Source organism: Mizuhopecten yessoensis, unplaced genomic scaffold, assembly GCF_002113885.1.
Source record: "Mizuhopecten yessoensis strain PY_sf001 unplaced genomic scaffold, ASM211388v2 scaffold716277, whole genome shotgun sequence".
NCBI lineage: Eukaryota > Metazoa > Mollusca > Bivalvia > Pectinida > Pectinidae > Mizuhopecten > Mizuhopecten yessoensis.
Window position 1 is genome coordinate 458,776 of NW_018480036.1, and position 24,550 is coordinate 483,325.

At 39.1% G+C, this 24,550-nt stretch overlaps 1 protein-coding gene across 1 annotated transcript; it reads right to left on the reverse strand.

Moving 5' to 3' along the window:
• Window positions 1-8,606: 8,606 nt before the first annotated feature.
• LOC110442543 lies at window positions 8,607-23,208 on the reverse strand. The gene is made up of 9 exons (XM_021486196.1): window positions 22,980-23,208; window positions 21,718-21,942; window positions 18,682-19,193; window positions 17,955-18,104; window positions 17,272-17,393; window positions 11,454-11,698; window positions 9,686-10,197; window positions 9,282-9,431; window positions 8,607-8,953 (listed from the first exon to the last, which is right to left on the reverse strand). The coding sequence occupies exons 1-9, from the start codon at window positions 22,999-23,001 to the stop codon at window positions 8,819-8,821; spliced, it is 2,073 nt and encodes a 690-aa protein (XP_021341871.1). The 5' UTR covers window positions 23,002-23,208; the 3' UTR covers window positions 8,607-8,818.
• Window positions 23,209-24,550: the final 1,342 nt, after the last annotated feature.

Genomic DNA, 24,550 nt, shown 5'->3' on the forward strand with positions numbered 1-24,550 from the left:
GTTGTCACCACGGTTCTGATAAGGACGTTCTGTCTATGTCTGCTAAAATTGCTGGACTCAGGCATAACGTCCAATTCTTCTAACTAATTGTTTGAAATTTACTATTTGGGAACTGTATCGTCCATCAGGATTTAGCATCATTGGGGATTTGTGTTTGTGCCTACACCACATCAATTTGTCTGGCATTCTGACCGATAAATGATCGGTATGTGATTGCCAACGGTGACAAAAATATATTGCCTGATTTTAAAAGCATGTATCTAGCAAGTGGGAGGAATATAGGCCGTAAATTAAGATTTATCTCAAAAAATCCGTAGCCTCACTAAAATTACATTTACCATGATACATGTAGCACTGTAAAAGCAATAGACACAATTATGTGAAAGCGTTTCCATATATGGATATAGAGCTTGTATCTATATCTGGATTAAATGTGTGGACACATAATTAACTGATGCATTCAATGCACTGAAAGTTTTCATAGCACAACCGTCAAGCTTACTTTAAAGAGGAAAAGTGTGTTGCCGTTATTACCCGAGAAATACCTTGCTCATTCATAACAAAGAGATCACGAATAAGAAAATGTCTTCCAATGCACACAGCCGCACCCTGTTTATCCTTATCGATATATTTGGAAATTTAAAAAATATCTATCCATAAACCTTAAGTCTGGTAGAAGCAATTACATAATATCTTGTTAACTGCCCGAAGATAATTATTGACTTACCATAAAATGTCTGTCATAATTTCAATAGTTTAGTATATTGAACATATAGCTACAAGATAGAAAACTATATCCAAAAGTCCGTAATTAATTCATACTCATACACATACATTACACACACATCACGGACCTTTACTGTAAATATAACATAAAACCCTATAAACTTAATTCAATCTTATTAAATATTCATTAGAAATACGAGGTAGGGTAGAATTTAAAATATAGAAAGTGAATGGAGAACACGAAACAAAGTCAACATTTCACTATAACATAATTATGGATAGTATGTGGCCAAATTGAGTTTTTGGAAGTAAAACCAATTTTCATGATGTAATACTTACCATACCTTTAGTATGCATATACAATACCTACACCCATTTTTGTAGCCCAAAAACAAAAGATTCAAATATCCCTTCCGTGGCTCTACCGTGACGCAACCCATATCTCCACGGCAGAGCCACGGAGTGATCTCCCTTCCTCAAACCCCTTGTATGGAGCCTAAAGGCAGCCGGGATGAGGAGGCAAGGGGAGGAACACAGGGTGGGACTCCAGAAAGTTATGGTAAGTATTACATCATGAAAATTGGTTTTACTTCAAAAACCTCAATTCCACGCTTGAAGTTGGAGGATTTCCGGACGAGAGTGCATCGTCCTGGACCGAGGCTGGCCAAGGAGGTCCGCTCTGAGAGGAAGAGCCACTGGCACTAGGAGCGACAAAAGCTCCGGAAACCAAGGCTACCTCGGCCACAGGGGCGCTATCAGGAAACACTGATGCTCCCGAAACTTCAGCAGCACCCTGCCCACCAGGTTGAAGGGCGGGATTGCATATGCATGCATTCCCTCCCAATCCAGAGACAGAGCGTCCACGGCCCAAGCCCTTGGATCTGGAACCGGAGAGACACACGTTGGCAACTTATTGTTCAGTGAAGTGGCGAACAGGTCTATATGAGGCCTGTCCCACACCTGACTAATTCCCTCGAAAATCGAGGGATTCAGTTGCCACTCTGTCAAAACCGGCTGGCGGCGCCTGGAAAGAGTATCCGCCAGACCATCCAACCTGCCTGGTAGATGCTTGACACATATTGTCAACTGCATTTCTTGACAAAGAAGAAGAATGCAAATAGTGAGGGCACACAGGGCGTGATACCTGGTTCCCCCTGTCTCTCCAAATAAGCGACAACTGTAGTGTTGTCCGTAGCCACACAAACCACCTTACAATGCAGAATCTCCCGAAGAGATTGCAGAGCCAACAGAACAGCCCTCATCTCAAGCACATGTGCTCCGAGGGCTGTTCCCCAGACCACTCCCCCGACTGGCAATTCCCGTCGAGGTAAGCTCCCCACCCTGTCATGGAAACATCCGTGTACAGGGTCATAGTGGGAACCGGCTTGGACAAAGGAACCCCTCGGAGAACATTGTCCTGATGAGTCCACCAGCGTGCGAACTCCTTGACCGACTGGTTGAGAGGAAGCCAGGCTTCATAATCCCGTGAAGAAGGGACCCAGTTGGCAAGGAGAAACATCAGGAGAGGCCTGATGTGAAGTCTCCCTGAGGGGACCACATCGGCCAGGGCGTTAAGATATCCCAGAAAACTGAGAAACCAACGTACCTGGACTTGAGACCGGACGATGAAGGTCAGAGCAAAAGCCCTGGCCTTCTCGAACTTCTCCATCGGTGGAAGGGCGATGCCCTGAACCGTATTGAAACGGTTCCCCAGAAAACAAAATCGTGAGATAGGGAAATCTCCGACTTTTCTCTGGAAGGAATGAACCCGACCTTGAGTAAGACTTTCAGAACCAACCGGGTGGCCTGCACCAGAGAGTCTCTCACTAGGTGGAGAATGAGGGAATCGTCGAATTAGATGTGAACATATATTCCGCGAGAGTGCAGGAATCCCACGACCACCTGCAGCAGCTTGGTGAAAACCAAAGGTGCAGTCGTGAGCCCGAACGGCATGGCCCGGAACTGGAAGAACTGTAAGTAGGCGTCCCTCAGATCTATTGAAGTCGCCCACATTCCCTCTCTTACGGAGGCGATAATACCCCGAGGAGTCTCCATCTTGAAGTGAGGAGAATATACGTGCTTGTTGAAGACACTTAGATCTATGATGGGACGCCACGCCCCGGACTTCTTCCGAACCAGAAACATTCTGGAGTATAACCCGGGAGTGCATACCGACATAGGAACCTCCTCGACCGCGCCCTTGGAAAGCATGGTCCTTACTTCCTCCTGGAGCGCCAGAGCCTTTTTCGGATTCCCCGGTAGAGGAAAAAAGATTGGCTCTGACGCTAAGGGTGGATCCCGCACTAGCGGAATGCCTAACCCCTCTTTGACCACAGACAAGGCCTATGCGTCTTCCGTAATTTCCTTCCACTCTGGAAGAATAGCAGAAAGACGATCCCCCACAGGAAGATCTGGTCGAGGCAGATCGAGACCTTGCCAGGCAAGAGTACCGTCTGCTGACCCGAAGCCTAATCCTGTGGGAGAAGGACCTAAGCTTGAGCCGAGAGTACTGCAGTCCCCCCGCCCAAACTCGTCGTCCAACACGACCAAAAAGGGAAGAAGAGAGTCAGGAACCCTACTTCTTACCCCCAGGAGGGTTCTTACCCTTTTTACCCTTCCATCTGTTGCCCTTGAAGGGAGGCTTATACTTGGGCTGCGCAAAAGACTGCGAAGCCGAAGGTTTAGCCTTCTTAGGAGGCGCTGACCCCTGCGAGGTACTGGCCTTCTCAGCCTGAATCCTCTTCACCAGAAGTGCAGAGGCGACCGAGTCCTCCTTCAAACCCTTCTGAACAGATGGAAGGGCCCCTCCAAAAAAAGGTGGACCCTGAGAAGGGGGCAGTCAACAATCTGGAACGCTAAGGTTCATCGACTGGGCGGGTTTTTTCAAACTGAAAACCGCCTAGCAAACAAGACATTGACGAGCGATGACACCTGTAAAGCTGCCAGCGCTCTCAATGCCCCGTTCAGGGCAGAGGTCACTCTGTCCTTTGACCTCTGTCCTGGATGTCGGCCTGCTCTGTCTCGGAAATCCAACCCTCAGGCAAGTCGGATACCCTATATAGAAAAACCGCCAGGTAGTCTATATAAGACAGAATCTGGATGGAGAGACGCAGCAGTCTCTCCATCCTGTGGTGTTCTTTGGGACCAAACAACACCTGGTCCAACGATTTACCGGGTCAGGCTGCAAGTTCCCTCGATTCCAGCTTAGCTGGTTGAGGGGCAAGCAGGTCATCATGTGTGGCATAGTCAGTGGCGTGCACCTCCGACAAATCGCCAACACTGAGCTGCAACCCAGAATACCCTGGACTACGGGTTGAAGAAGAATTCTCTAATACCCGAGACTGGGCGGTGGCCAGAGCTGAAGACACAATAGTGCCTTTTGGCAGAGAGCGGTCCGACCGGGTGGACACCCGATGATCCACCAAAGAACCCAAATGGGTGGTGGACTCGGGGACAGATGACGCCGAAGGTGGTGGGCAAACCGCCTCCCCAAGAATCCGGGAAACGTCGGCCCTAAGGCGCCGCATACCGGACAACACATGCAGGGCCTCAACCTCAGCAGCCTCAGGGTCACCCTCATCCTGGACATCCTCCTCAGAGGGCACGCCCTCCTGAGGACCGTCATCAGACGACTCGGAAAGACCAGCGTCTATATCCGAGCAACCAGGAGAAAGATGAACAACATCATCGTCCTCTGCCATTTCCGCGCCATCAACGTCCATAGCCTCCACACCATCCAGACCAAAAGCTTTGGGAGGAGGAAATGGGCCAGCCAGAGGGGCCAACTCGAGAGAAGGCTCCCCGTAACGGCGTTTAGGTGCAGTGCGCCTAACGACCGTGGCTGTAGGTTTAGGCTTAGTAGCCAAAACCCTAACCTTGGACCCAGAGACCAACGAGCCTGCCCGAGGGCAGAAGTCCTAAAGGTCCCACACACTTCTTAAGACCGGCCGATAAGGCCCCCGAGGTAGCAGAATATTAAGGGGGGGGGGGGGNGTCAACAGAACTGCTAACACGTCTCCGCGAGGGAGAGACCAAACCCCAAGGATTCCACGACGGAAAAGCCATGGGGTTAAACCATATCCTGGAGGATAAGGGAAAGGTCCTGGGGCGGGGAGTGACCCCAGAACTGGCCAAACTGGCCTGCCTAAGGCTGGGGCTGGCCACCTTGCCCAAAGGGCGAAGGTGGACCGCCACTCCCTCCAGGTGGAAACCCGGACATGTACGGGCTAAGCCCGTAGCTGCCGGGATGCTGCCGCAACCCAAAAAACCCAAGGTTCCCGGAAGAATGAAACTCCGGACCGGACCTAATAGGACCGGGTCCGGGTAGCTGACCGGGAGGGTAAGCCTGACCAGCATTGGTGCCGGGATTAGTGAGCTGCGCGTCACTAATCCCGGTAGACACAGAAAATCCCGAAAGAAAGTCTGTAGTCACACCAGGACCTGAACCCGAAAGAACAGACCCGGCACCAAGACTGTCCCCAACGACAACACCATCTGGAATGCCGGGATCACTGACAGAGTCAGTGACCGGCGGCTGGTAGTCCCTACCCGAAGGCAACTGCGAAAGATTACGGGCGTTCCCGGCCAATTCGACCCTTGGCTGTGCCAAGCCAGGGTCGGGCTGCCTCTCCCCTACTCCAGGGAGTTCCTGGACAGGAAGGGCCACCCCGTGCTCACGAGAGGGACTTGCCAAAGCGAGACCCCCCGAGACAGGAACATAGACAGTACCACCAGACCCCAGAGAGCTGGTGGCACGACCCCTACCTCACTGCTTCCCTCGTTTACCGGAAGAAACAGACGAATCTCTCTTACGGTAAGTTGAGGGTAGCTTTGGAACAATGAAGTCCTTGTCCTGAGATTTAGTTTCTGAACAAAGTTCAAAGCGAAACCTCACTGCACGGACGACACTGGTGACAAGCATCATGAGGGTCCCGTTCCCCGAAGAAATGGGAACACCCATGAGCTCTCCCCCGTCGCTGTCCCGACCGAGACATATTCTCCAAAGCGAAAGTAAACAAAAGTTAACAAGCAGACAACCACGGGAAAAAATAATAAAATACGATAGTACAAAGTACGCAACGTAGAAAGAATTTCACCCGTAATATAAATCCGATAACGGTTAAAATAAATAAAATAAATAACGTTTGCCGAAACAAACAACCGTCACTGAAATAAACAGAGGTCGGATATTAACCCACAATAATGGCGGACCGCGTGGCACACCACCGGCACACGTGGAGTAAAAATACCGGCCGTAAAAGGCACAAAATTAATTGTATTAACAAGGGCAGATGGACACACAAACTGCGCAATTATTGAGTTGACACTCTAACCAAACCAGCTAGCTCCGTGCGTCAGCAGGCAGCAGGCGCCATAAAAGGAAGATGAAGGGAGATCGCTCCGTGGCTCTGTCGTCAAGTTATGGGTTACGGCACGGTAGGGAGGTGGGTATATTTGAATCTTTTGTTTTTGGGCTACAAAGGTGGGTGTAGGTATTGTATATGCATACTAAATTTATTGTAATTATTATTCTCATCCCAACGAAACATACGTATACAACAATCATTTATATGTAAACAATAAAGTATCGTGTTCTCTCCATGTAAAGTAAATACATGTAAATATTAGTATTAGGAAAAGTTTTCCGTGTTTGAACTGTTTCCCTAGTAATTATTTGTGCATCACTTTATTTCCTATGTAAGGTTGTTTTTTTACTTTCTGTTGTGTTTTTCTTACGTTTCTGTAGTAAGTTTGATAAACTTTGGTTATATTTTTCTCTCATGTTTATAAACATTACTGTGTTTTTACCCCAGAAAATTTTGAACACTGCTGTTTTGAGCAGATTTGTACAATCTCGTATATATTGCATTATGCTCCTGTCGTTAGTGTGGGAACATTGTTGTTTCCGAACAATGGTTGTCTGTTCCTCTAAACAAATCGTAAACAAATTGATATTTCCTTAGAAATGTTATTGGTATTGTTTTAAGTATCCTGTATACATGTGCTATTATTTTTCTTCCAGAAGCATGTTTATGACGTATGTTTTACCAGTAGATGTGTGAATTAAGCCTAATAATCCCTCAGTGAATAGTTGAAAATACCATATATCTCCTAGTTGTTTATGAAGACTGATTTGCATCCCTTAAACATATGTGACGATTCTTATATTCAGGAACATATTTCTTTTGTTGTTTGTTTCCAGTTGACGAGTTTTGTTTAATGTATCGGGGTTAACGTCCTTTTAACAGCTATTGCCATTAAAAGACATGTAGGCGTGAATGTTGGAAACGAAATGTTGGGCACAATATCATACAAATATTCCCCAATTCCTATTTTAGTGACCCTGACAATATGCATGCAGTGATCAAACATCAGATGTATTCTTCTCTTAATCCCTGATAAACCGGGAAGTTGAAGACATTTAGGATATCTACAATAAAATATATAATATATAACTGTAATATTGATTTGGGTTTCTATAGTCTGTTTGTCACTTTTTTTATGATTCCGTTGGAAGTTTATGAACGTTGTTGCATTCTTGCATATCTTCGTCATATAGTGTGTTTCTGTACTTAGTTTCTGGTCATTTTGGATTATATTTTTTCTAGAAGATTTGTGATTTATTTGTTGTTTCATTAGTAAGTTTGTAAACATGGATATTGCTTCTCTAGTAATTTTGTTAACCATATCTTGTGATTTCGTAGACATTTTGTGAACGTTTTGTTGTTCCTGAAATGATATCGAAATCTTTGTTTTGTGTTTCTGTAGTAAGTGTATGTTTTTGTATAAACCTTGTGAGCACTGGTGATGTTTCCGTAGAAACTTTTTAACCTTGTTAGATGTTGCAATAAAAAGTTTGTAGAAAGTGTTTAGTGGGCCTGTCGTACATTTCAATACAGTATACTACATTTTTGAAGAACGTATTTCGTGGGATAGCGCAAACGAACAATTTCGACGATACAAACTTTCGTGATTAGTACACGCACCCGTAAGTAAAGTGCGTACTGCATTGCCAGTCCTATTCCGTCTTTGCGTATTGCAGAGTTATCTTCTCTTGTGAGGAGGTATTGATTGTTAAGTCATTGGGTTGTGTAAGAAAAATACGTCGTTTTCTCAAAAATTGATGACGTTACTCTCACAAACCAATGACGTAACAATCAATACCTGCTCACAAGAGAAGATAACTCTGCAATACGAAAAGACGGAATAATATATATGACATAGTACAAATTTCGGATCGACACTAATAGTGTATACGAGACATTGCGGTTACTAATTGAATAAATGACATAAAAACATAATTGACGAAGGAAGAACATTTCGTATTCAATAAAACTAATAACATGAATTTGACTTGTATTTGCACATGCAATAGCTGTGAGGTGAGGAATGAGATCAGTGTCCATATGTTCATAACCAAGCAAATATTATAGCTTGAGTTTTGTTGAAAGTGCCGCACTAATATATATATAAAGGCATGCACTATCTGATTCCGTTATTACTGAACGACCCGTTTGAATTGTATTGTATTTGAAATCGTTAAAATGTAGAACTTGCGTAAACAAAACACAGCATTCAAAGGAACCGAAATATGATGACTGGCAGAACGTTTGTAGGGATAGCGCGATTTTTTCTTTCTCTCTCTCAAACAAGGATACTGATTTTTCATGATCGAGAACTATATTCAAACTATTGCAGTTATTGCTATGAAAATTAGTCTTATGTTCTTAATTTTAACGATAGATTTTTACAGAAATATAATGGTATAACCTGTCAAAAATATTTTGCACTGAAAAAGTACCAGTCATAACATAAAGTGGATAAATATACGCTTTGTTATCCAACAAGTTTGAGAATGATAAAAAATTCACGTCAATAGGGTAGGTTAAAAGGTTAGAATGGAGGAATCAATATGTAAAATATGTATTATCTATATGTAAAATGACAATTGTATATAGTGTACTAAGTTATATCGCAATATTTGAGTATTTATTACATCTACTGTTTCCTAAACAAACGTTGATATGGAAACCGTCCTTTACATAGCCACCTCCTTCAATTTATCAATTCAAGTTGCTTACGAATGAATATGTCACGTTTCGTACTCATCGTCCGCCATTCTGATGCCGTAAGGTCGAAGGTGATAAACAAAATACTCGTAACCATACATAAACGCAGGTTGAACGTAGTGGAAAGAAATGGCGTAATCACTGACACTGTCCTGGCCCTGAAACGATCAACATTGTTCCCGTTATATGGAATTCCGATGTAAACATTTGTTCCTATTTACGTTAATTTAGTTACCGTTCACATGACATTATGTTGGCATATTCCCAGTCATTAGGCATGCTAGTGACAAACTATTCTAGATATCGGTTCGGTTTAATATATTCTATTTGAAATAATAATTACCTTTACCAAGTTGTAATGTTAATTGAAGCAATGAACTACTTCTAATTCAAACGGTTCGATTAGGATATGTACGTGGTTTGTTATAACAATAATATCTGTAGTATCTTTAATTTCTTGAATGAAAAATATAAGGTATAACTTACATATTGTGCTCCGTTAGCATCGTATCTTAAGTACCATTCTGGGTAACCTCCCCTCAGGTGTGTCCACGGCTTAAAACAGTGGAATCGACTTCTTCCCAAAGAGTCGGTACTGTTACCCGTCCTCACCCCGACGTATTGCATGCACCTACCCTGGTTCAAACACAGGTCAAACATTGATTTATAATGCATAACGAAATATTACATTTGTACATGTACATATTCCAGATAGTATAAAAATGAAAAAAAACACCTTAAAAGATCTCCTTAAATAGACATATCTACTGACACGTCAACAAAAGTGCTGTTACAATGAAATTTCGAGTTACAATCGGTATCATATCTTATACGGGTTTTTTCACTATGAAGGAATATAAATAATAAAACTACATTTTGTTCCTTCTTACCAAAAACACGTCCTCTTCCGATCCCTGTAATGTACATTTACCGGAAGGAATACCATTAATCACGAGCCTGCGCAATGCCTCCTTACTCAGGACGTATCCGGCTCCACCACTGTGATATCCTTGTTTTGCCAGTGTCTTGAAGTGATGTCCGAAATAAACTGGTTCATTCGGAGAATATGGTTCTAACAAATGACGTAGGTTTTCTAAGACAACGTACGTATCATCATCCGCCTTGAGGAACCAATCAGCGTCGTCTATGTGATGTTCGTAAATATACTCAAATGCCTTCATTGTCTTTTCTGTAAGATGTTTCCGCCCCTCAGTGTCGGTGACGCCGACGGTCGGAAATGTAACGTTTGTGACAGAACTGATGAACAAGACCTTGTTACATCGTTTCGTCCACGTGTTTTTCACGTGTATAGTTTTCTTGTCCAGGTTGTCAGGGTGTGTCATGATGTAACACAACACCCTCACCTTCTGCTCGAGTCGTCTCGCTACCGTGTCGTCATCATCTGTAAGTCAGATCATGGGGGAAAATATCACGTTAACAATGTAAGTAACCTTCTTTTCGGTAAAAATTAAATATGACAGGACAGAATAGTTTGGAGCCCCTAAACTGAAATGCTATGCACTTGTTTATTTTGTTTTATCGAAATATTACTTCGTTATAACGAAATGAAAATAAAAAATAATTTGCTATAACGTAATATTATTTTCGATAAAACGAGATGGTACAGTATGCAGCATGTCAGTTAAATGAGCTTCATAGAATAGTGTAGTGTTATTATATATGTATAAGTCGAAGAAACTCTTGTCTTTTTTTATACATGTATATATAATCGGAAAAACATTCAAAGTCCCTGTTATGGTTAAAAAAGAAAAAATAAGACAGGAGTTTCTTCGACTTCCCTAGCGCTTTCTCCTCTTGAGAGGATCTACAGTTAGGGAAGTCGAAGAAACTCTTTTTTTCTTTTTTCTTTTTTTATTTAACCATCACAAGGACTTTGAAATGTTTTTATGATTATATATATATATATATGCTTAAAATAAATTAATGTGTGAAGACAACATATGGCCTGATCACATAGATTATTGTTAATAATGTAAGACAATTAAACAGCCATGATCATATATCTACTAACTCCTGGTTGCTTAAACCGGAATATTCTATTCTCATTATATGTGGAGTTAACCACTAGTGTTTTTTTGTATGAGGCATGTACAACAGGGACATAATCACATCTCAGTGGCGAAGGTATAATACAACTAGAAAAACCGTGGAGACACTATAACTGGTAAGACAATAAGTACCTCTGCAAAAAAAATATCCTAGAAGGTAAGTGCTTCATCTGTCAACGACAAATGTCTCAGGAAGATTAGCGATTCATTTGTCTTTAAACATACCACAGTGTCAACAATCACGAACAACAAACTACTATTCGGGATTCGACGGGCGTCATGACAAAAGGTGGCACATGTGCTGAAGGAAAAAATAAATACTTTTCAAAATTATTTAAATAATATCTCCGGGTTGTATATGTCGCTTTTGTTCATTTCTTTATGCATATGTTGCCATTTTTGCACTGGCTTCCCGTTCCGGTTTCCTACTTGTGTATTGACGTTGTGTTACGTTACTTGACAGACGTTTGTAGCATTACTTAAAAACAGTAAAACCTCAATCACTCTGGAACAATAGGTGAAATCCATTAGGTCACAAACAAATCAAATTTGAAATGGTTGGGTAACGTATGCTAGAGTTCATACCTACCGTGATGGAAGGACGCGTCACTGTCCTCTTGCCAGAGACCAGGTTCCTGTTGATGTTGCTCCTCTCTTTGTTTGTAGTTCACCGTCGTTTCCGTTGGTGGACAAACACAGGCCGTCTGTCTTGAAGACAGACGAGTTAAGATGTCTGCGGAATCGTGGCTGTACTTGAGATTCATCCACAGCAGCGCGGCACCATACACAATTGTCAGGACCATACTCAACCATACTGACATCAAAACCATACACAATTGTCAGGACTACACACAACCATACTGACATCATAACCATACACAATTGTCAGGACCACACTCAACCATACTGACATCAAAACCATACGCAATTGTCAGGACCAAACTCAACCATACTGACATCAAAACCATACACTATTGTCAGTACTACACTCAACCATACTGACATCAAAACCATACACAAGTGTCAGGACCACACTCAACCATACTGACATCAAAACCAGACACAATTGCCAGGACCACACTCAACCATACTGACATCAAAACCATACACAATTGTCAGGATCACACTCAACCATACTGACATCAAAACCATACACTATTGTCAGGACTACACACAACCATACTGACATCAAAACCATACACAATTGGCAGGACCACACTCAACCATACTGACATCAAAACCATACACAATTGTCAGGACCACACTCAACCATACTGACATCAAAACCATACACAATTGCCAGGACCACACACAACCATACTAACATCAGAACCACGTAAGTATTTCGTAAACAACATTAAATATTCATTTTACTTAGTATTTAACAGATTCATATTATATGCAAATAATGTACATTGATGTGTAAAGGATGGCTACATATACTTTTTAACGCAATTTTCATTTTTATGGCGCACTCATCGATATATAAAGTGTCAAACGGTCGGTATCTTAATGATGATTATGGATACATGGACAAAGCCGAACCGTAAACTGTCTGTTTGTGATTGGAGGATTGGGAGAAAATTTCGTTTAAGGTAAAAAAGTTAGCGCAAATAGAAATCAGTAGCATTTTATTTTTTTCGGTTGTTGCAATATTTGTTCTACGACATGAAAAATATTGAAATATCAATAAAAATCACAATTATTTATAGCGTTTAGACTATATTTAATGAAACAAAAAATATGTAGGTCTCGTATATTACATAAAACGAAAACACAACCAATGAATTAAGTGACCACTACGATAACTTACCGTTTCTGCACACATACATCCTATAGTAGCGTGACTACTTGAGAAACATCAGTAATGCAAGTTATATGTTCATACCTATTGCCGTTTCACGGGTATTAACCCAAGCCGAGGGGAGAAATGATCGGTACATTCATTGACTGACACATGAACATAATCTGACATCAATAAAATCGAATTTATGTATGAGGCTCACAGAACTTAAGTATACACACGGGGGTGCTGAAACAAATGTTACACGTGTGTTACAGAGTATGTGGAACAAGGTTAACAGTGGAACATAATTTACAACGATAACCATATAATGATAGCAAAGCAATTACAAAACTACAATGCAGTGCTAATCAAATCTATTGGTAAATGAGATGAAAACTTAAGTACACAATTGACACGCATCACTCTTATAAACGAACTTAACAATAGGTAGGGAGTCCACACTTTTCATCCAATTCATTGATATCTTTTGATAGGTAATCAACCCATTAGGATACTCATCTCTAGACTTCCTATCGATATGATATTGCTTTGCAAGTTCTCACATTTAGATTTTCTACATGATTAATATTACTTGAGGTATTTCCTAACTTTGAGATGATTCAGATTGTCTTTAAAAAGTCCCTCATCCAGAACCCCTTCTTATGCTAGCAGTGCTTGCATGCGAATTGATATTACTGCCGCCTGTCACCCTGGACGTAATACAGATGGTAAGACTCTTACATCATTTGCATATACCAGCTGAAGCACGCCTAGTTGATCAACCACAAGTGAATATCAAATAGTAGGTTGTGTATCTGTTCAGGTCAGACTGGGCGTATAAATGCATGCGTTTGTTTTTCTAAGTAGTTCATTAATTCATATATCACAATCTTCATTTCTAAAACTAATAATACGAATAAAACATCATGTGGATAAATTACATATGGACACTCCTAATACTGTATCTCGGTATAATAGCAGGTAGAGGCAGACCACAACGACCTTTCACATTAACGTCCTATTACTGTATTGCCTGTTAGAGTGTCAACATTCAAATCATATGCACAAGAGATTTATCGTTTATGTAAGCAATAATTCAAAACAGGCGAACACACGTTTTTATTGGTCGTGCCAGCTTAGTGGCAACCGAGCTGTTTAGTATTGGTGACGGTTAAATATAGTGTTTGAAGTATCGGATTGAATCCCAACTTTTTAAATTTCCTTTCACATGTGTCGTTAAAATGTATACAGTTCTTTTGGTTATTTAAAATTTACTTTGTTCGACATATCTCTATCTGTGTATTTTTTATATGTTTAAAAAGGTGTTTCCTACGTAGTATTTCTAATTATTATCTTACGTGACCAATGTTGACTGTAAAGGAGGGCTAATGGTCCCCGAAGTCGGCCGTAACCTTGCAGCTAGACTTTTGTCTGGCACGCTTAACATGAAATGCTAGTCTATACACAGATACACAGATACATGTACATATATTTTATTCTGACTGTATGACCTACAAAAGTCCTCTGCTGCCAGCTCAATACGGTTTGAACAAAATCTGACAAGAGCATGGACATTTGAATAACATTTATCATTGATAGGTAAGGTGAAAAAAGTAAATCATATATAAATTCCACATTTGAGTAATTAGTGTTCACAACATTAATTTGATAATAAGTTATCAGGAAGTATATTCAGTTCATATATTTAACTACGGGTCGATAATAAAACAGGTTCTCTATAATTATAGAGTATCGGTTCGTTTCTCCAGTGATGGTCTAGGCAAAACTCGAAAGATTTGATAGTTCTTGATAACATCATCTCTGGTGACAACCTGTTCCAGATGCCAACAGTTCTTTGACAAAATGAATCCTTTCTCATGTTAAGGCGCGTTCTATCCTTGAACAGTTCATACTCATGACCCCTTGTAACAGTATTGTTCTTATTTTGTGACATGAACTTGGACACTTCGGGATCATCTTACCCTTTCATTATTTTAAAAAGTTCAATCGTGTCTCCCCTGATACGTCTGTAAGCCAATGTTAGGAGCTGCAATACCTCAGGTCCCTCTGGGTAGTACATGTATGTCGGTATCAATTTAGTTGCTCTTTTCTGGACGTTTGGCTTATAGGTCTATAGTTGCTTGCTGATTTGCGGTCTCCTTTTTTGAAAAACGCAGCTACGTTTGCTAGTCTCCAGTCATCAGGTACTGATCCTGTGATACAGAAGTAGTATATATGATTGATAACGGGCGGCTTATGACGGAACTTATTTCTTTCAATACACGCGGTTGAATATTATCTAGGCCTGGGGATTTCGACGTTTTAAGCTCTTCCAGAGGTCTAAAGACAACACTGGGATCTATTACTGTACTTCATATCCGATCATATTATCCGTAACACGGTCCATACTGGACATGTGGTCCTCTGGTTCTGGAAGTGAAGAACTCTGCCAGCACCTCTGCTATATCTTTGTCACTTTTGGTGACTTAGTCCTCTCAATTTATGAATAATTTTCTGATATTACAAAAACCATTCAATATGACGTAGGTAAGGATTTAATATGGTCCTTTCTCCTTGTGTATTTCTAGTTGCTTAATTCTTCTTCTTTATTGTGTGTGTGTAGTGTAATGATGTTTGGGTTATCTTTATTTTATTTTATTTTTTTCCAATTAAATTCCTACCTACACACCACTGCTTTTTGAGTCTGTTTCATTGTCGCTGTCATCTAGAACCCATTTTCTTTATTTTACAATCTACATGAAACTTTGACGAATCTTGAAAACTACTTACTTTATATTGACTTTAACAGATCGTTAACCTAACAAGTCTACAAACAACCGCTCCCGGGTCGTGTATGCTATACATGTATACATGAACTACAGAGATGTATCAAACCTTTAAAGGGAATAAAATAGGCCGATATAAATAATCAAGGTAAAAAACGCACATGTGATTGCTCAAATAAAATTTGTTCATAGATACAGTATGACAAGGATAAATGAATTACAATTCAACTTTCAACTGTTCCGTCCATCTAGTACTCATCGATGATGCTAAGGACCAAAAAAAAATCTGAAAATCTGAAACCCCTTAGTTAGAAATGTATATAAAATGCAAAAATCATATGCGAACTGGGGTTAATTTCAAATCAATATAAAAAAGGTTAAACGTTATTTCCAATACAACAAAACGTTTTATTCGACTACAAATTCAATTCACTATTGGATAAATGGTTGCAGAACCTTGTGCATACAGAGTATAAATATATATTTACATGAATTATCAAAATGTTCACAAATTACTTGTTTGTGATTCTTTTGTAGGGAAGTGTGTGAACATGTTATGCAATATCTTGCTATTTATCTTGTGCCTAATGTATCTAACTCCAGCAATGGACTCTTTGTATATTCTGGAACAGACGATTATTGAGGAGAGATTAATTAATTGCTGATTTCCCTACCTACATATTGCATTGTTAATGGATGCATAATTATTTAGTATAGCAGTTTTACCTTTAGATAACAATCATCGATGCATGTTTAACATAATTACGGAATAATAGTCAATTTCGATACGATTTATATATGCATCGGTTTGTGAATAAATAAATAAAACAAGAAGGAATAAATAACGACATTTTATTACATACTTTCAACTTTATTTTTCAATTTGAATTAATTGGATCAATTCGGTTAAGAAATATTTTGATTTTAGTTATAAGTAAAACTACATACATGTAACTCCACCGGGATAATTCAAATGTAGAAAACAAATCCGATCATGTCTTTAATCCCATTATAACTTTTATATCAGTTAAAAGCACTATACGGCTGTGTTTTTTTGACGTAGAGTAACTGACACATCCAATCAAGGTTATAGCTGACTACTAAGCTCATGACCTTAACTAAAGTCTCTATCACGGCACATTGGCCCAACAACTGATGCTAGGGTGTGTTACCGGCGGAGTAATGCGCAAGGGCTACCACGCAGTAGATACGTTGTCGGATGGATAAAACAGGCCCATTATGCATAGGGTGGAGGCCCTCTATATCTTCTTGTATTTAGAGGAACTAAAATTAGGTAATATATCTATGTTGCCAATATTTCAGTTTCCTTTATTTCAATCGCCAACGTGTAAAACAGTGGAATAAAATGAGCCTATACGGCTAGTATAAGTGTTCTGATTTACACTAATACAGAATAGCTGTCAAGATTTGCAAACAATGTACGTGTATATTGTTTCTGAAATATTAACAGGCACAACACAATTACATGTACTTCATAAAGAGTTGTTACGGTGAACAGATTAATAAAACCAGTAACCTTATTATAAACCTTGGCGACTACTTATAATGTCCGATTGAAATAATCTATTTACCATGTTAGTTGCCAAATTAAAGTATAGTGCTTGTGACAGCGCTATTACGATTGATCGCCAACTTTTTAATCGACAGGTTTATAAAGCCAAATCGCCAAATGTAAAGACCACAAAAATGTCACTTAACGAATTTCCATTTTCCATTTTCAAGGATCTGAAACATTGGTAGGAAAGGCGAACTTTGCACAGACACCTCCATCACTTTCGAATTTCTTACACATATAGCCGTGTCAAGTTTCTCACTCATTGTCCGCCATTTTGATGCCGTACGGTCGAAGGTGATACACCACGTACTCCAAACCGTACATTAACTGAGGTGAAATATAATGGAAGGAAACGGCGTAATCGCTGATACTGTTCTGGCCCTGAAACGTTTAAAATTGGCCTGGTTATATGAACGTCTGATATATCGGTATCAAAATATTACGAGTAATTGATTACGTTGATTTGCCACACGGACATCAAATGGTTCTATATATCGAAAGAGCGATAACTCTTACATTCCGGAATTGCTTGTACAACGCATTAACAAAATAGCAATACATAAATAGTTTATTTCATTTGAGATGTAATGAGGCATGTGATTGGTCAATCGAAATGCCGCCAAACATTTCAAAATAAGGAGTGTTACCCCATTCTATACAGGACTCAATGGTACATCTAGAATAGGATAACTATATATAACAGTTCACGTGTAAAATATTATCATTTATCGATGGTGTCATTGAAAATGCCTTGTATGCGATACATACGCTTCCTGTTTGGGTAAACCTGCATTTCTTTCTCAATTAAACATGATTAAACATACTTTTATTTGTATAATCTTTTTCTATAATTGGGTTTGATTTAAAAGGTGTTTTGTCATTTCAAAATGTGCAATATCATAAGTTTTCGCTGTGAAAACATGTCGTTTAGATGTTACTTACAGACTTTGCTCCGTTAGCGTCGTATCTGATGTACCATTCAGGGTATTTCCCAAATAAGTGACCCCATGGCTGAAAACAGTGGAATCTGCTCCTTCCCAGGGAGTCTGTACTGTTAACAATTCTCACCCCCACATTCTGCATGCAGCCACCCTGTTGTAAACACACAAAAACCTCATAATTGCTAAACAAAATACAAACCTGGGGTTTTTTCAAATCGCTTAGCAAGGAATATGTCATACGTAAATGTCATAAAATGCAATCCTCCGAATTTCTTTGTTATGCTAACTGACGTTCAGTAAATTTCTTGAATATGTCATTTAGGACAAAATCAAAAGCACACGGCTAGCTATTCGGCTGGTGTCGAGTAAAAATAATCGCTATATGCTGATACCTGTCCTTTGAAAATTACAGAGGAGCGTCAGTCGACTTAAATGCCGGCCAATTGTTACCGTTACAATGCTGCTCGATTCGTTTCATGCACATCAAACGGATACGACTAGTTTACTTGTATTATCCACAAGGTGATGCGTACAGAACCTTCAGTTGTGTCATGGCATATTCCATTCAACCTCAGAGAGCAAAACTCCTTGCTTTTCGAGGATGAGAAACTGACTGAATTTAGCTACAATGTAATAGTGAGGTATGACGTAAGTTTACACTGGTGTTTTGTAAATGAGTAAAACAATACTAAAAAAAATGTTTATATCGTTGTTTGCATCCTTCTTACCATATGCCGGTCCTCCCCATATCCATCGATCGTGCAATTGCGGGGAAGAATCCCATTTACTACGAGCCTGCGCAATGCCTCCTTACTCAGGACATATCCGGCGCCACCACTATGGTACCCCTGTTTAACATACGGTGTGAAGTGATGTCCAAAGTAAACAGGTTCATTTGGAGAATATGGTTCTAACAAATGACGTAGGTTTTCTAAGATAACGTACGTATCATCATCCGCCTTAAGGAACCAATCAGCGTCGTCTATGTGATGTTCGTAAATATACTCGAACGCCTTCATTGTTTTTCCTGTCAGATGATGTCGACCCTCACTTATGTTGACGCCGACGGTGGGGAACGTATTGTTTGTGACAGAACTGATGAACAAGACCTTGTTACATCGTTTCGCCCACGTGTTTTTCACGTGTATAGTTTTCGTGTCCAGACTTTCAGGGTTTGTCATGATGTAACACAACACCCTCACCTTCTGCTCCAGTCGTCTCGCTACCGTATCATCGCCACCTGTATCGAAAACAACAGGTTAAACCACATAGAAACAGCAATAGTATAACTGTGTATCGATGCTCCCATTCTAAAACAATGATAAAGTAAATGAATGAAAAATATATGAGTTAAATTTGATATTCATTTTTGTAATAAAATCACGTGATGACCTAGAAATACAATGTAAGATAATCCTGATGAAATGATTAATTTATCTATATCACCAGCGTATAATCCACTATACTACACGTAGTCAATGTAATATATTAATATGTGAAGACAAAAACAAAAACAAACAAGAATGAATGCTGACAAAATATTACATGATATAATAGCATCACATGTGCTTATCTATTTGTCCAGCTTAAAGCTAGAAATGATAACGGACATATACAAGAGTTGAATACTGCAAAATAACGGCACCACCCCTCTCCCCAACCCGATCAACGAGTACTTATCGATTTTTTTCAGACGTGTTATGGTGATTAATTAATATTGTTCATAACACATGAACTTGGATACACTTTTTTTCTCGTCGTTGGGGTATCTGTATACATGTAAATGATAATGGAAATCGTAAATACGGGTTAGGGGTATTTTTCAATTTTAGAAGTGTGATTGGATACATATATTTCAGTTATATATGTATTAAAAAATGAAGAAATGTTACTGCGTAAAATTAAGTTTGTGAACGATTATTTTTTCTCTTACACCAAAGGTTACTTAATGTAATGGTTTGCAGTTAGAATGTATGATGTACCAATATAGAAGTAATGAATCGTGTTATTAATCATTAACTTGATGACTTATGATTTAAAACGTTGATGCCTAAACATAGTGTACTACACTTAACAATCTGCACGACTAGTGTGCAGTTGTCTCACCAGACAAAACATCTAATAACAAAAAACTTGTGCAAACAAAATCACATTTTCTGATTTCAAAAATAAATACGCTTGCTTAATACCAAGGAAACCCTACCTATTCATTTTCCGATCTTTCAATTGGCGAAACATTAGCTAATCGTGCTTCCTTATTACAGTCTTTCCTAATACCGACTAATAATGAGGATAAGTACATGATCCGTTTGTTTTAGATTCAAAAGTTAAAACGAGTTCTCATACACAACGTTTCATCGCATTTTCTGCTAGTTGTCCAATCAGGCAACTATCAAAGGTTAATCAGGGCTACAGTCGTGTAGTTACATAAGTGAAAGTAATAAAATGTGGATCTGAAAAACTCAAGGGAACATTTGATTAGTTATATGTACCCTGTCAGCAATTGTGTTTATCTTCTATCAGATCATTGGTATTTCCTATCAGCAACTACCATATATCGAACAAATCTGAAGGAACGCCTTCGTTATGTTATTATGAAAGCCTTTTGTTAAAAGTAATCGCAAACGGCGATATAAATATATGGTCGTGAACTTTTTTGTAGCACACTTTGTAACATAAACAAATAAATGTCCGCATAGGTGTGTCTTCCTGTGTCGTTTCCACTACCCCAGTTCTCGCTTTGAGGGCATGGCATCAGCTGGATTACTTTGATTACCATGGCGGTCGTCACAGATCATGCTTAAGAGGATTACCTTTCCTGAACACCTAGTTCTGTTGTCCTTGTACATTTTCAAGAGCCACCATGTAAATCCATCTTGTTTTATATAATGTCCTAGTCTCATCGATTTCGAGTTGGAAATTTGGTTTAGTTGAAACTTCGTATGTTTATAAATCACTCATTCCCACCTATGATACAGTATGCATGTATAATAAATGTCATTTCCGCACGCTTAATGAATTTCCTTTATTACCTGTATGACCTGGCACAATCGTATGTATCAGATGTTCACGGATGCGTCTTTTTTGTTTATATGCAGTATCACTATAATCAACAAATGTGGCAGTAAGATTGACATACGATTGGCTTGGTAAGTAGGCACTCCGTGGAACGTACCCCTAAAACTCCAGGAGTAACGTTCACTCACGGAAGGTCACGCAGCTACCTATTTGATTGGTCTAAGGTGAAAAAACCTGATTAATCGCTAAGTTGATACACGTACCTGTCCGTAAAAGGTTAGAGTAGCAAATGCCGACTTCAAAGCCAGTCAATATAACCGTTAGACTGTTGCGCAGTTCTTTTGATGTAATTCAAATTAGTCTGACTTGTATCACCACCAGGTGGCGTGTCTTCGATTTAATCATATGCAAGATGCGTACGGCGTTATGTTATGTAAAGAAAATACTTTGTATATAGTGACGTTGCATCAAACTCAGACAAACTGTACATATTAAAGATATACTCTTCTTTCTGACATTAACAACACGGTTTCGTTATGATAGCCGTCTTTAACCAATTATAATGTACCCTCGTTACATTAAATCAGCCGGTCGGTCGAAATATTCGCACAACTTATTTTTTGCATCTAACATAATTCCAATCGACAAAAATAACAAATTCCCACTATCAATCTGAAACCATCTGTCAACATTAAAAGAGAACCTGTTTAAATTGTTTGGGTAGTACATGAAAGGGTTGTATATACCTTTGTGAAATGACGCATCGCTCTCCGCTTGCCAGAGTAAAGGTTCCCCCTTGTGTTGCTTTTCTCCATGTTTGTCGTTCGCTGTTGAAGATGCAGTTGGACAAACACAGCTACTCTGTCCGGCGGACAGCCGACTGAGGACGATTTTGGAGTCGTTGCTGTACTTGAGATTCAACAGAAGCAACACGGAACCATAAACCATGGTCAGGACCACGCACCACCATACTAACAACCAAAACACATCAGGATTCTATAAACTTATATTTAATGCAAACTTCAAAACCAGAAGAATCCTCAAAATATTCAGAAAGTTCAGGTTGAATATCAACAATGTTTACCAATGTAGTAAAGATATGTGTGCTTGTGGCTATCAACACTGTTTACCAATGTAGTAAAGATAAGTGTGTCTGTGGCTATCAACACTGTTTACCAATGTAATAAAGATATGTGTGTTTGTGGCTATCAACACTGTTTACCAATGTAGTAATGATAAGTGTGTCTGTGGCTATCAACACTGTTTACCAATGTAATAAAGATATGTGTGTTTGTGGCTATCAACACTGTTTACCAATGGAGTAAAGATATGTGTTTGTGGCTATCAACACTGTTTACCAATGTAGTAAAGATAAGTGTGTCTGTGGCTATCAACACTGTTTACCAATGTAATAAAGAAATGTGTGTTTGTGGCTATCAACACTGTTTACCAATATAATAAAGATATGTGTGTTTGTGGCTATCAACACTGTTTACCAATTTAGTAAAGATATGTGTGTTTGTGGCTATCAACACTGTTTACCAATGTAATAAAGGTACGTGTGTTTGTGGCTATCAACACAATTTAAACTGCAATAGAGAACGCTTTGGTATGTAGATTTACAAATAATTGAGAGTTAAAGGACAATACGTATGTTTAAAATTACTGACAATTTCCTTTCTATTCGTACTTGGATATATCTGCGATTATTAGCGGTTCTTCATATATAACGTTAGTTTTAAGTAAAATCACATTTTTTGTTTTTAACATGCTTTCAGAACAGGTTAATTTCATGTATCTATTTTCATGATATCATATCGCTTATCCAAATACGCACTGATCCAGTGTCTTTCAAAAAAAAAAAAAAAAAAAATGCATCAAATTTCTACATTATGTTTTGTCATTAAAGGAACCTGTTTTATATCTCATTTAGATATTTAAATGTAGGACTCGCAGCTCATATCAAATCAAAATATTAATGTACTGAAAGACCCATTTCAGGACTTACCGTTTGTGGAACATCCGTTCATCCTTCGGTACCGTATATCATTTAAGAATCATCAGTAATGATAAAAAAAATATCATGTAAATTACAATTTCCTGTAATATTGCTTAGTAATATATCCACGTAATCGTCATGCTTGGGACACGAGGAGAAATGATTTATGCATTTTTTGACTATATCACATATAGTTATATCATACTGACCAAATCGATCCATGTACAAGACTTGCGGATTATTTGCGCCCGTGAATAATGAAGTATGATTGAAGGAGGGTGGCTATGTAGCATCATGTTACGAAAAACAAATGGATTTAAAAGTAACATTCCATAGACTGTAACACAACATGCAAGAAGAATAAAAGTACGTTACTAATCTAAAATTCAAATATATAAATATTGGAAAAATGATAAAATTAATGAAGTATAAAACTACTCGAACAAATGAATTAGCAAATTGACATTTCACATTTATTTCAAAATGTTCCTGATCAATTCGTTCTCTTTATACTTACATGTAAATGAAACTGGATTATTTTGAATATTACATAGTAAATTGTGAGTTTTCATTTAACTTTGAGTTTTTCAATTGACTCACTATTGCTCAAAACTGTTCCTATATATATATATGTTGAGATGCCTCTTACACGTGGAATTTAAACGTTACGATATGATTTTTTTTAATCTGAAATATTGTCTTTTGCACGTTCTCTCGTCAAGATCCTCAGGTTCTGAGGTTACAAGCGCGTGCATGCGAATTAATATAATTTACACCTGTCACCTTCTGATCGGAATACAGATTAGAGGTTCATACAACCCCGACACATAGCCAGCTGTTGCAGGCTGAGTTGATTAAACACAAGTAAATCACTTGAGCGGAAATAACCATATATCAGATAGTACGTGATGTATTTATTCAAATCAGATTGCAGGCTCTACTTTTCTTGTTTGTTTCCTAGAAGATATTTGTAGTCCAATTTGTGAGGGGGAAAATAGTTTTCTTTATAAAGCAAACAAACTGACCGAAATATCATTAATATGTTATTGGCATTAATGTGGGTGTACCATTGTATCCAATGATGTGAGCAAGGACTAATATCAGTGATTAAATAGACCTTTAAGTAGCTTATGCACAGTTCGGTATTAAGTTGCAATAGTCATACGTATGAGTTATGAGAAATACATTGACATATCTATCAATTAGTGTCAGGTTGCCCCGTGCAGTTGCAGGATCGGGGTTATTCCTCTGTGGTCTACTAAGGCAACGTTGCGAAATATCGTTATGTATCTACTGTTCCTATTTCATCACTTAGAATCTTATATTTTTTTCTCTTTCTTACTCTTTCTTTCCGACTGTGTCTCCCTAGGTATCTATGTCTCCCTAGATATCTATGTCTCCCTAGGGATCTATGTCTAGGTATCTATGTCTCCCTAGGTATCTATGTCTCCCCAGATATCTATGTCTCCCTAGGTATCTATGTCTCCCCAGATATCTATGTCTCCCTAGGTATCTATGTCTAGGTATCTATGTATCCCTAGGTATCTATGTCTCACTAGATATCTATGTCTCCCTAGATA